The 14070-nt window shown below is 42.7% G+C and overlaps 1 protein-coding gene across 2 annotated transcripts in view; it reads right to left on the reverse strand.

The window, feature by feature from the left end:
- Positions 1–658, reverse strand: part of RUNX1 (RUNX family transcription factor 1) — a 243804-nt gene extending 243146 nt beyond the window's left edge. For both annotated transcript variants that reach the window (XM_079921906.1, XM_079921905.1), the window contains exon 1: positions 160–658. In XM_079921906.1, the coding sequence (XP_079778032.1) occupies positions 160–217 (58 nt within the window). In that variant the 5' untranslated portion in view covers positions 218–658. The remainder of the gene's footprint in view (positions 1–159) is intronic.
- Positions 659–14070: the final 13412 nt, after the last annotated feature.

The following is a 14070-nucleotide window of genomic DNA, read 5'->3' on the forward strand; positions in this document are numbered from 1 at the left end:
CAATAGTCTTGAAATCATATGCCCGAGTCTGAATTCCTCCTATCCCAGACAGACAGGGCACCGGCAGGGGCTCTCTCTGCACCAAGTTACAACAGGCTGCCACTTCATTACCAGCAACGCTGAGCAAAAGTAGATATGAAAAGCCCAGAGTGTACTCACCTCTCATGAAGCACTGTGGGTATGAAGGAAATGACTCAAATATGCTGTCTGAAGCCATCGCTTCCTCCTGAAAAGGTACCTTCTTCTGAAGGCGGGGGATTCAATGATTTCTTTTACCTTAAGAACGAAAACCCAAGAAAGGTCACTGTTTTAACCTCACCCCCAACCATGGTTTCCTACGGCTCCTTTTCTCCCCCCCCTCGACACCTCTGGGGCTCCCTGAGCCTTATGAAAAAGAATGTACCTTTGCGAAGACAAATATTCAAATTGGTAAAGATTAAAAAAAAAAAAAAGCGGCGTCTTGGCTGTGGGTTGATGATGTTCAGAACTCTGCGAAACCCTGTGGTTTGCAGTCAGTGTGATTCGTCCTGCTTACTGACCACTATGCCGGGCTCAGACTTCTGACACTGCCAGGCTACCCAACTTGTGGTTCTGTGGTTGTTTATGAGGCCCAAAGAAGTTTTCACACAACCCAAATTACAAATTTAACTGTTCCCCTTTCCACAGCCCATCTTAATTGGTTCTTGCCAATCATGTGACTTCAGTGATGTCAATTCTTTTTTTTTTTTTTTACTTTCTGAGCAATGCCCTTCCTTCCCTCCACCTGCCCTCCCCCCGGGTGGTGCAAGAAAATAGCCGAGTAGACTTTGCGAGAGAGAGAGAGAGAGAGAGAGAGAGAGAGAGAGAGAGAGAGAGAGAGAGAGAGAGAGAGGACTGTAGAAGAAAGTGACTCAGTCTCTTATTTTATCAATGGTCTTTGCTGATTTAGTACAACTTGAGTCCTGTTGTTGTTATTTGTGGTTTTGGGAACTCCTGATTATTTTGATAAAGATTTCATTGCTGCTTATTCAATAGTAATTCAACCCTAGCATCGGGCTGCTGCTCAGACAGGATGTGGACCTCATCATTTAAGATGCTGGGCACTGGCTCAGGAGAATTCAGCCCTTGGTAAAGACGATCATGGCATAAGTGAAACTAGGAAAGGAAAAAAAAAAAAACTAGAAGGGAATGTTTTGATGAGAGTCTGACCCCTAAGGGGGTCTAGCAACTTACTGGTATTTTAAAGCCTGCAAAAAGGAAAGCATTTTAATTGTGATCAAAAGACCCTTTCAATAAAACCAAAAGTTTGTGGTTTTCTTCCTGCTAACTGGACGTCTTTTCAATAAAGAGATAAAATTATAGTACTCTCTTACACACACATACACACACTTGTAACTTAGGAAGCTAAAGGAAAACAAAGAAAAGAGAGATTCTGTATTTTGGGTCCAAGCAGTGGCTATCTGGCAACTGTTTACTTTTTGTTCTCACCCATGAAAGATCGCTGTATTGCCTTTTCAACTCAAATCAGTAGGCTAATTCAGCCCAGGACTACCGTAACTGTACTTTGAGAGCATTTAGAAGACCTCACAAAAGATAGAGGAACCAGAGGCGGTGATCTTCCAGAGCAAGAGGCTGATGAAAGAATATTATACAGCTCATCCTCTACCTTAGGAAGAAGACATGCCGGCTTGGAAGTGCTAAAAATAGGCTAAATTTGCACGTGGGCCAGCCATCCTGGGCGCACACATATTTATTTATTTTTCCTGCCCATTGGTTTTACCTACTAACAAATCAAATATTGATCTGAAGTTCCAAAATAAGCATCCCCTTTCCCCATTAATGACTTTATTTCTTTTGCTCTGTTCCATATACGTCATCCACGGCATTCTGTATATAGTTTCAATGCACACGGTCAAGAGAAACTATGAGACAAGGGGTTTTAAAATGCCAACCCTGGATTCCAAGCTGGTCTGTGATAGCCACAGCAAAGGCACTCTGTAAAGTCTGTACTATCAGGACAGCTCCTGAGGGTTTCCCTTCATCTTTTCAATTGCGTCCCCACGCACCAGGGATAACACATTCAAAGGCCATGGCACAGGGTTTTTAGAAGGAATAGACATGATTTTTACTAACTCCTGTTTTGACATGAGCAGGAATTGAAACTCGAGAGACTGCTTTCTCCCAGACTCGTGTGACGTTAGCTTGGCAAAGGTTGACACCTCATTAATATTTCAAAGAGTAATAATGTGTGTATTTCTTTTATGAAGTTTATGAAGATCTCAATGTCATGCGTGTTGCGTAGAACTCTCAAGGAAAATCCTCTGTGAAGATAATTAACAGTATGTTTCTGGGCTCCCTGATAAAGTCGCGGCTGGTTAAACCCCATATCGAGTTCTTTTCTCTCTGCCACACTGAATGCTGGCTGGCAGGATCCTAGGAGCTCAACGCTGTAACATGCAGCTGTCACTTCAGAGTCGGCTGAGAGTTAATAACGACTTAGAAATTCGAGTGGTGATGCAGCTAAATCCTTTGGCTATCTCATTTTAGGAACTCCCCAGATGATTTTAGCCTTACGTGTCCAGATGCTTGAGGGGAGGGTTTGGATGTGTCAGTTAAATGCCCAAATTCTTGGCTTTCCTCTGTGGGCCTCGTTGGAGCCAAACACGCATCTTTCCCATGGGGTCTTCGTAGGACAGGTCAAGTTTAAAGATCACAGTAAGGCTGGGATTTGCTGTGGCCTCGAGGTTTGCTGTAATCATCTGGGCTGGGGTTTCCATGGGGCACCAGGGGGCAGAGTCTGAAGGCCTGCACGCCGGCCCTGAGCTGCCTTTCTCTGGGTTATCTGACGTGACAACCAACAACAGAACTTGACGGCTCGCTGAGGCCACAGTTGGGGTTTTTCTGGGCATCCTCCAAGTCATGACGATAATAAAGACTCGCCCAGCTGGTGGTGAACTTGGCCTTCTCTCTTCCTTAGGAGCCCAAGACGAAAGGACGCGTGTGTCATCAGTGAACCGCCTAGGGGGATACTCAACTGTATCTCAGCTAGAACCGTTCGGGATTCTTTAAGTTTGTGCCCTGACCCCACACCCTCTGTCCTACTTCCTTCAAGTGACTCAGACTCTGGGCTGCTGGCTTGGGAATTTTACCCAAGCGGCTACAGCAACTGTGGCTTTGCAGAGTAATTGAATGGCAGTTTGCATCCCCGCTCAGTTTGTCTACAGCTTCTATTCGGGAGGCAAATATGCTCAGGTGTCATTTTTAACGGTTCTATAAAAATACTGGCCAAGGTGGGAAGATGCACATTTGTGTAACCTCAGAATTAACGTATAGGCTTCTGTGTGCCGTCCGATCCAATCCAAACATTCTGTTAGGCTTTTTCATTCCATGATTACCGTACACTGTCTCTGAACGTGTTTATGGTTAAGAACATTCTCTGGCCATAAAACGGAGGCAAAGAAGATCCCCCCCCCCAACTGTATATAGTCTAAAATCCCAGGAGGACAAGTAAATAATCTCTTGTAAATAATCTCTCCGCGGCACACGTTTCCATTATTTTCTAAATCTTTGTGTCCCAACAGAGGTGCTATCCAGAAACTTCCATGCCATGCTGATAATAACCTCAGTGATAATTTTTATACTGGGACATAGACGTCAGAGCTTCATGGAAGGAATATAATCTGCTCTTGGCAAATCCTAGATTTTAAAACAACTGGAGAGCTCTGCAGGCCCAAACGTTAAAGGTTTTCTCTCCTGGACCCTCGTGGTGGCGTCCCCGGTGGGGCACATCTGTCTTATGCACAAGCCCCTCTGGATAAAAGTACAATTCAAATGTAAGACTTTGTTTTATAGTCAGGCAAGAGTTTCAGTATTTATTTCTTAACCTTCCCTAGATGAAGATGTATGGCTCAATGGGGAAATAGGAAAATCGGATTTTTTAAAAAAATGCATTGAAACCAACCCATCAAATGAAAGCCGTCTAATGGTATAAAAAGCTGTTTCATGACCGATGTTTCAAATATAAGACTTTAAACTACTTCGCTGCTCCAAGAGTGGCCTGTGGACCCGCATTACTAACGTTACACAGGAATTTGTTAGGAGTCAGAACCTTGGGCTCCCCCGCAGGCCCACTGAACCAGAATCCAGTAGCTTTATAAGATTTCCCGGGGCATTCCTACACACATGAAACTCTGAGAAAGGTAGCTCAGAGAGAAGCCTTGAAAATGTAGGAATTTGGTAAAGAAAGAATATGATAATTTTCTACATTCTTTGAGATCGCTTTTTTTCCTTGGAACTTTCTGAAAGGTCTGACTTTTCTACCTTGCTACCTTGGCGTAATTTTGTAAGCCCTGGATATTTCTAGACAGCGGACACCGCCAAGAGGCATGGTTCATGTCCTCCAAGACTGAGATTTCTTGGATTGTCACTCTTGGCTCAAGTGTTGGGTTCGGGTCACGTGTGCAGTCTGAGGCTTGACAGACACACAGTGTAGGAGGTTCCCGTGCCCTCCCGCTGCCAGGCCGACAGCCCCATGCATGTAAACGGAAGGCTTTTTTTTCCTCCAGGGACATGAGACTCTCGGTTTTCACCTAGCTTGCACTTTGGAAGCACATTCACCCTGAGAGTTCCTCCAGCACATCACAACATTGCAGGTGGTCTTAGGAGTCCCATGGTGGACTGTCCTCCTTGCCACCGGTTGCCTGCCTCTGCTCTCCAGCCATGGCCTTGCCGCTGTCACACCCGCGCTCTGGTCCAGAAGAAAGGACCCAGCCTTACACTGCACCCGCTTGTAACCGCCAAACCATCCAGAGTCTAGAGGTCCCATTTCCATAGGCACCCAGGAGTTTGGCTACTTCTTTCAGATGCATCTGGATCCTCTCAGGCCTGCCTTGGGCCAGGAATCTTGCTTAGAATAGTTTCTCCTTACAGCATTTTGGCTCTTCTGCTTCTGGTGCCATTTGAAACCAGGAGGGTAAAGCTGAGAAACTCCAACAAACCCTCCTTGAATGTTAGAATGTTCAGTATTTGAGGTTTGGTCAGAAGACGGAAAACATTTCTGGTTGGTACTGAACTTTCCAGTTCCTCCAACCTTGAGGTTAATTTTAGCATGAGATCCAGGCAGGGAAAGCTAAGGGAAATGAGGAAACTAAAATTATTCTGAGTGAGAGAAGCCAGAATTCATATTGCTTAAATGGCGGAGTCAACAATACAGTTTGTGTGGCAAAGAGTGAGCCGTATCCGCAGTCTGAGCAAAGCACCTGGCCTCAGGAACTTTTTTTTTTTTTTTCTTGTTTGTGCGGTACGCGGGTCTCTCGCTGCTGTGGCCTCTCCTGTTGCGGAGCACAGGCTCCGGCCGCGCAGACCCAGCGGCCATGGCTCACAGGCCCAACCGCTCCGCGGCATGTGGGATCCTCCCGGACCGGGGCACAAACCCGCGTCCCCTGCATCGGCAGGCGGACTCTCAACCACTGCGCCACCAGGAAAGCCCCTCAGGAACTTTTGAATTTTACTGTAATTGCTGCTTATTTTCCTGGTGGTAGGCAAATTAACAAACTTCCATATGACTCTCTAGAAACTGAAGCATAACACTACCTTTTTCACTGGGGTGCTGTGAGGATCAGTAATTTTTGGACTATGCAAAGCGGGTTTGAATGGAATAAGAGAGATCTGTGGTTGATGTTTCAATATGGAAAAATGCAATATGTGAATATTAATACGTGTATTTGCCAGGTGTCCTAAAGACATGGCATTAGCCCCCTAAATTAGAGGTCTGGGTAAGAATGAGTTGAAAATCTCCTCTGCGGAAAGAAATCCTTAGTGCTCATCACTTAATTATTGCATTAAATGTTCTTTTGGAAGAATATCATTCAGCCTTACAGATGCAGGCTGCAAATTCTTACAGAACCTCAAAATGTCAAAATGAAAAAAACGTCAACTCTATTGAGAAAACAGCATATCACACTTAAAATTTGTGGTGTGTATTTTAATTTCCTTCTCCTTAAATTCCCTTCCCCTCCTATGGCCAGTTCAGACACTGGCTGGATTTCTGGAAGGAGGGCAGGAAGAAAAGTCTTGTTCATGTTCTGGTTCTGATTTCATCTTCTTCTCAAGTTTTTAGTTTACTCAAAGCAGAAAGAAGAAACCGAAGTATCACTTTATGCCACTCTGCTACATACAACTATCAGACCATGACTCCCTCAGCCTCTGGACTGCCTGTGAATGGCCAGTCATAGAACATTACCACTGGGACCCAGGGTCTTAAGATATACATATACATGTAGAGATTTTATTGAAGATATTGCTTCCCACATAGGACTTATATCTGAGATAATATTCCTTGCGGGATAAGGAAATTTCCAGGACTGGAAAGCGTTAGTGGAACTAAAAGATTACTGAGAAGTAAAACAGAGGAGCGTTCATTTGGGTTTCCATCATCAGAGGGCAATCAACGATCTTTGCTTGCAGGCCACATCAGAGCTTTAATGGCCTTCAGTTGTTACAGAGGTATTATCCTGAGTTTGTTTCCCTGTGCTTTTTCCGATTTTACCAATGCTTGTTTATAATTCTCAAATTTATATTGAAAATGGAGACTCAAGACATTAGCTTTTGCCCGCATGGTCTTCATGGTGTGAACTGAGACTCCAGAACTTACTGAAACTCAAAGTAGTTGTCCAACAGACATTAAGGGTTTCAGAAAATCAATCTAATGAATGTTGAAAGGTCTGGAATTATACCCAAGTCATCTGGGGCTCTTAAAAAATTTTTGAGCTCTTTGAGAATATTGTTTCTTCTATCTACATTACTGTCATTGTCAATGAAAAGACTTTCAGGAGCATGCACTTTACCAAATTTTGTGGGTGACCTTTAACCTTTTCCTGCTGTGTCTTTGTCTTTTTTTTTAATTCGCTTATATTTATTTATTTATTTTACAGTAGGTCCTTGCTGTTCATCTATTTTATTTTATCTTTTAATATTTCGTTTTGTTTATTTATTTATTTTTGGCTGCGTCGGGTCTTAGTTGCGATGCGCATGTTCTCTAGTTGTGGCACGTGGGCTTTGTTGTCCCTCGGCATGTGGGACCTTAGTTCCCTGACCATGGATTGAACCCACATCCCCGGTATGGGAAGGTAAATTCTTAACTACTGGACCACCAGGGAAGTCCCTGGTTATCTATTTTAAATATAGCAGTGTGTACATGTCAATCCCAACCTCCCAATCTATCCCTTCCCCCTACCCATCCCCCCCCGTAACCATTAGTCTTATCTTTGTTAAACAGGAACCCATCATTGCCCTTCTGACTGTTCCTTTTAAAATCACAACATTTCCATGATGTGATGGGCCTCCTTTCTCTTGACCCCTTATCTTGGCTATGGCCATAGCCAAGTATGTATGTATCACCCAAAAACTCAGGTCTCCCCATCTATGTGAGTTTTTTCCATCTATATGAATTTACATCCGGATCCTCCCTCTGACCCCCTCAGACTCCTAATTTTTATGCTTCTCTACATCCAGTGAGCAGTGCACCTCCCAAGGATGTTCTATATTGTGGCAGTGTTGTTTGCCTTTAACTCTTATCACAACATGAATTCACTTGTCTTCGTCTTTGGCAGAATTATCCAATTGCCCCTTTATCCCTTCATTCTTTGCCTCTTCCAATCTTTTCCCTGGGCTTTACCAATTATCAGGAACACCTCGCTTTCCCCGCAACCCTTGTTGTTTCACTGAGTATTTCCGAACCTCCAGCGAGGCAGACTTGGTCCTGCTCAGAAGAAGGTTTACAATCTTATGAACCATTTACATAAGAAACAAAATGAATAGCAAATACCAAAATGACAGGTATGGCCAGGGCTGGGACTGGGGAGAAGTGAGTGAGGCTCCCAGGATGCAATATTTAACCCTAAACTTGCAGAATCCTAGAAGTGAGTGCTTCCTTAAATTTTGCACCCTAGGTGCCTCACTTGTCTCACCCTAGTCCAGACCCTGGGTCTGGCTCACAAAACTGAGCATAGACCACTGGCTGGGCAGAGGGTGGTGTCTGAGTCAGGAAGAAACTCTGTGGCTGAAAAGCCTGTAGCCTTGGAATAGTGGAGTCCTGAGCTGGACCTTGGCAGGTATGGGTTTCATTTTGTTTCACCAGACACGTACATTTTTCATAGATAAAAGGACAGATGCAGCAGAGCTCTGAGGCCAAAAGCAGATCAGAAATAAACTCAACCTGCTTGGGAGATAGTGAGAAGCCTAGCCTGGTGGTGAAGGGGACCAGAGAAGAACTCTGGTTTTATCTAGAAAGAAAAAGCCTGGGCCAGGTAAAGGGGACGACAAAGGCCAGGATAAGGAGTTTGCTTTTATTCTGTATATAATGGGGAGCTGTCAAAAGCTTTGGACCAGGAAAGTGATGGACTGAAATTGGAGCTTTTGGCAAATTGATCTGGCAGTGGTACCTCTGGTTATTTGGTTCATCTGTTGACTTTTGAGAGTAGGGTCTTGACTATTTTTGGTCATTAATGTATCTTCAGCATCTATCATTACGCTTGGTATGTGGAAACATTTTGAATGAATGGATGGATGGATGGATGGACAGATGGACGGACAGGTGGATCGATGGATATGAGGCTATATTAAGACAAGAGGCTGGGGAATCATGCCTTTTGCCCTGTAACTTGGTCCCCTCCCACTCTGACCCTGAGCTCAGCCTTATGACTTGCTTTGGCCAATGGGACAGTAACAAGTTGATGGAAGCAGAGGCTCGGGAAAGTGCTTGCATACTTGAACACCTGGGCTGGTGCACTGGAAAGAGAAACACATGGAAGAGTGCAATTGTCCCAGCTGAGGCCATCCTATATCAGCCAGTAGTCAGCTGATTATCAGATACTTAACGAGCTCCACCTAACCCAGAAGAACTGACCAGCCAAACCCAGCCATGACCAGCACAACTGCCCAGCCTCCCTATAGGCACATGAGCTGTAACACATGGTGGTTGTTAGAAGCCATAGTTTTGGGGTGGTTTGCAACGTTGCATCATTATGGAAGAAGTTTTTGTTGTAGAAGAGGTAGAGATGCAGAAAGAGCAGCGCTGAGCTGCTGGCTGAGATAATCAGGCAGAATCAGTAAATTTTCAAGGTGAAAGAAAATAGAAAGCTGAAGATGGGGAATCCATGTAAGAAGGGAGTGGGAGGAGACAGGAGCCAGAGGAAGAGGGCAAGAGAAGGAGGACAGAGAAAAAGAAGCTTGGTACAAGCCAAGGGAGGAAGAACTTTCAAGAGATGGATGGTATGCAGAGTTAGATGTGGAAAAGAGAGAGACCAGACAAACAAAAACGTTGGGAAAGTCAACAGATTTGACAAGTAGGATCCACTTGAGATCTTTTCCTTTGTGATGCCTCCTCAGACTACACAGAAGGGTGACATCCAATTTTGCTATTATGCAAACAAGCAGCTCCTCGTTTGCTTGAATGGAAAGCTAATATGAAATTATATTATTACACGTTTCTGTGTGTCCCAATATATCTAAGTTGGTTATATGGCTTTTTCTGTTTCAATTCAATTCAAAAGAAATGTTTATAGAGCATCTACAGGGAGAGAAAGTGCATCCAAAGAAAGACTTTGAGTAGTGCTTGCTGCTGCATCCCACAAAATGGCTAGACTTTGAGGGTATGTTTGAGATGAGCTGTCATGGGGCAAATGAGGGGACCCTTCAAAGAGATAGGCCCTCTACTTTGGTGGTCACCCATGTGACCAAGATATAATGGATATTCCATGTCAGAGTGAGGGGTGAGCCATGTACCACGTGTAAACTTCCAAAGAGGTGTCCAAGATCCACCTGGACAACTGATCCCCAGTGAGGATATAAAGGGTCAAGAGTGGTCATTAAAGAGGAAGGTTTTAGGAGAGGGTTTTGAGGTGTGACTACCCCACTCCTTTCCCCACACCAAAGTGGTCAAGGCCTAGGAGAGAGTTTGTCACTTGAGATAACAAATTTAGTGAGGGGGTTTGAGTTGGACCATACAGGGATCATGTGTCCCTCAGTCTGGGCCTTGAGTCACCCCTGGGAGAGCGAGTGACCTCTTGCAAGGTAGGTTGGGGGCTGCATTAAGAATTTCCAGCAATCCACTCCAAGATGCCTCAGATATGGAATCTGAGGATGTTGGCACTATTTTAAAAGGGATTCTGCCCAGGGTTGGGCTGCCCAGGTAAAAAGATTTCAACCCCAAAGAGGTTATGGTGTGAATCCCTGGGAGAAGGAATTGAGATAGATTGGGGGCCAAGAGCCTAGAGAGAAGGGCATAGCGGAAGGAGCCTGATGAGAGAGCCCAACGTAGAACCCACAAAATTGCACCCAGAGAAACCATCCACATCAAACATCTATAAGGCCGAGAGAGCCAAGCCACTTACAGCAGTGGCTGATAAGTAAGTGCCTCCTGATCGCTCTCCCTCACTCCCTTCGCCTTCCCAAGCACTGCCCTGTGAGGAGCCTCAGCTACCAAAAGCTGGAGGTGGACAGACAAATGCTAGGCTGTAAGAAGAAAGGAGTTGGACCACACTCCATTAACCACTGAAGCAGTCAGCCCAATGGGCTTCACCTGCGGCCATGGGCGTCTAAGCAAGTTTGCAGTTTTGGTTATTTGGGACTCTGTATACAATGTAGAGGGTCCCTGTGACTTTTGTCATCTACATGAGGATCAGGAAAAGGGTCACTCACACTAAACAGATTTATAAGGACAGTGAAAGACAAAGACTCAAGTGGCTTTTCACAAGGTGGAAACAATGCAAAGTGTCCATCAGTGGATGAATGGATAAACAAACTGTGGTTTATCCAGACAATGGAATATCCAGACAACGGAATATGTCATAAAAAGAAATGACCTTTGATATGTATTACAATATGGATGGACCTTGAAAACATCATGCTAACTGAAATAAACCAGACATGAAAAGACATATATTGTATGATTTCACTTATGTGAAGTACCCAGGGTAGTCAAATTCAGAGACAACAAATAGAGTAGTCGTTACCAGGGACTGAGAGGAAGGGGAATTGGGGAGTCATTTTTGAATGGGTATAGAGTTTCAGTTTGGGAAAATGAAAAATCTGGAGATGGATAGTGGTTATGGTTGCACAACATTATGAGAATAATTGTAAATGCCACTGAATTATACACTTATGGTTAAAATGATAAATGTGAAAACAAAATGAAATGACGACCTACAGACTGGGAGAAAATATTTGCAAACGATGCAACTGACAAGGGCTTAATTTCCAAAAGAGACAAAGAGCTCATACAACTCAATGACAAGAAAAACAAACAACCCAAGTAAAAAATGGGCAGAAAAACTAAATAGACATTTCTCCAAAGAAGACATACACATGGCCAACAGGCACATGAAAAGATCCTCAACATCGCTAATTATTAGAGAGAAATGCAAATCCAAACTACAGTGAGGTACCACCTCAAACGGGTCAGAATGGCCATCATCAGAAAGTCTACAAATAATAAACACTGGAGCGGTTGCAGAGAAAGGGAACCCTTCTATGCTGTTGGTCAGAATGTAAATTGGTGCAGCCACTATGGAAACAGTATGGAGTTTCCTTAAAAAACTAAAAATAAAGTTACCATATGATCCTGCCAACCCACTCTTGGGCATATATACAGAAAAGACAAAAACTCTAATTTGAAAAGATACAGGCACCCAAATGTTCATAGCAGCACTATTTACAATAGCCAAGACATGGAAGCAACCTAAGTGTCCATTGACAGATGAATGGATAAAGAAGAAGTGATGTATATATATAATAATGGCAGCAACAGGGATGGACCTAGACAATATCATACTAAGTGAAGTAAGTTAGACAGAAAAAGGCAAATATTACATGATATCACTTATATGTGGAATTTAAAAAATAACAGAAATGAACTTATTTGCAAAACAGAAACAGACTCCCAGACATAGAAAACAAACTTATGGCTACCAAAGGGGAAGGTGGGGAGAGGAATAAATTAGGAGTATGGGATTTACAGGTGCATACTACTATATATAAAATAGATAAACAATGAGGGTTTACTGTATAGCATAGGAAACTATATTCAATATCTTGTAATAAACTATAGTGGAAAAGAATCAAAAAAGTGATTCGATTTTATATGTATATATAACCAAATAACTTTGCTGTATACCTGAAACTAACACATTACTGGAAATTAACTGTATTTCAATAAAAAGAATAATGAATATGTATATTTTACCACAATAAAGAAAAGTCAAGTGGTTTTTATGATTGGACCCAATGAATTCTTTGTGTCCAAAATAACTGATTATATCCACGGTGGGACCCTTGTATATTGATTCGCAAAGCTCCGGGGTAAGTAGGAGTGGGATTTATTTATTAATTATTTTTTATTCCCCTTAGCAAAGCTGGCTTCATCAGTTTAAAGTAGATACAGTCCGATCTGGACAGGCATACCTCATTTTATTGTGCTTCCATTTATTGCACTTCGCTGATATTTCAGTTTTTAAAAATTGAAGGTTTGAGGCAACTCTGCATCAAGCAAGTCTAACAGTATAATTTTTCCAACAGCATTTAATCACTTTGTGTCTCTGTGTCACATTTTGGTAATTCTTGCCATCTTTCAAACCTTTTCCTTGTTATTTTACTTGTGATGGTGATCTGTGATAAGTGATCTCTCACGTGACAGCTACAAAAATTTATGACTCTCTGAAGGCTCAGATGATGGTTAGCATTTTTTAGCAATAAAGCATTTTTTAGTGTGTGTACATTGTTTTTTAGACATAATGCTATTGCACACTCAAGAGACTACAGCTTACTGTAAACATAACTTTTGTATATGCACTGGGACACCAAAAAATTCATGTGACTCACTCTATTGCAATATTTGATTTATTGTGATGGTCTGCAGCTGAGCCCTCAGTATCTCTGAGGTCTGCCTGTATAGATACTGCCTTTAGGTAATTGGGTCAGTGGAGTATATCTTATGGCTTGAGATTCCCGAGAAGTTTCCTTTACCTCCATGTGCGACACAATTAAAATAGTACTTATTACTTGATAGGCATTTACTAAATCTTTATTATTTCTATGATAATTGGAAGAAATCAGAAGACCACCCAGAAAAATGATTCTTCAGAAAGTTTCTGACTTTGGCTGCACCTTACATGGTAGTCTATACTTTTTCCTTGCTTACAGAAGAATCTGGAGTTCTATCTTAAGTTGAGAAAAGTGAAATTTAAGATTTTTTTCCAGGATAGGTTATCTTGTAATACATTTTGTTTCAAAAATTAGATAGACCCACACACTCAGATAAGCATGTGTGCATGTGTGCTTGCACACACACACACACACACACACACACACACACACACACACTTGAATCCAGGGTACTGATTTCACTTTATGATCTGTCCTTACTTGGCCACCAATGTGCGATCAAACTCAAACATTATCTTTCGATGTTCCCTGTTCCTGTAACTAGTAGACCACACAGAGGGCAGACCTAGAGGAGATAACTGATTCAATGATGAGTCAATGATTTATCTTTTTGTGCAGCATCTTAACATGCAGATGTTATATTGTTTGATGCCTGAACTATAAATATGTTGCTACTTGTGATTAATCCTACACAATACCTATCTTCTCCTTGGATCTCCTCAAGGATTCACCAACAGCCTCTTGGGCTTCTAGCTCCTAGGTCAATAAGATGAACCTACAAAAACATGCTGATTAAATTGTTTTATCCTTTGGGATCGGCGTGCCCCCCAGTACTCCCTTTTCAGATATGCCAGTGGAAATTGACAGTAAAAGATGGAGGAATGACTCCATGTTGACAATTATGCTCCCTGTGCCATGCTGTCCCTGGACTACCTGGGACCTGGTTATTACGGTGATGAGAAGGAAGTGATGGGTTCTTCTAGATTCAGAACGCTTCACCTATTGAAATAGGTACCTTTTAACTCCAAGATTTCCATCATTATTCATATCCCTCACTCCGTGAGTAAATAAAATTTAGCTCATTCTCTCTTTTAAGATGGACTGAAAACATCTGGAACAACTAGGTGGTTTCACTGTACTTCAAGCCCTAAC

The sequence above is a fragment of the Stenella coeruleoalba genome (assembly GCF_951394435.1).
Source record: "Stenella coeruleoalba genome assembly, chromosome: 5".
Classification (NCBI taxonomy): Eukaryota; Metazoa; Chordata; class Mammalia; order Artiodactyla; family Delphinidae; genus Stenella; species Stenella coeruleoalba.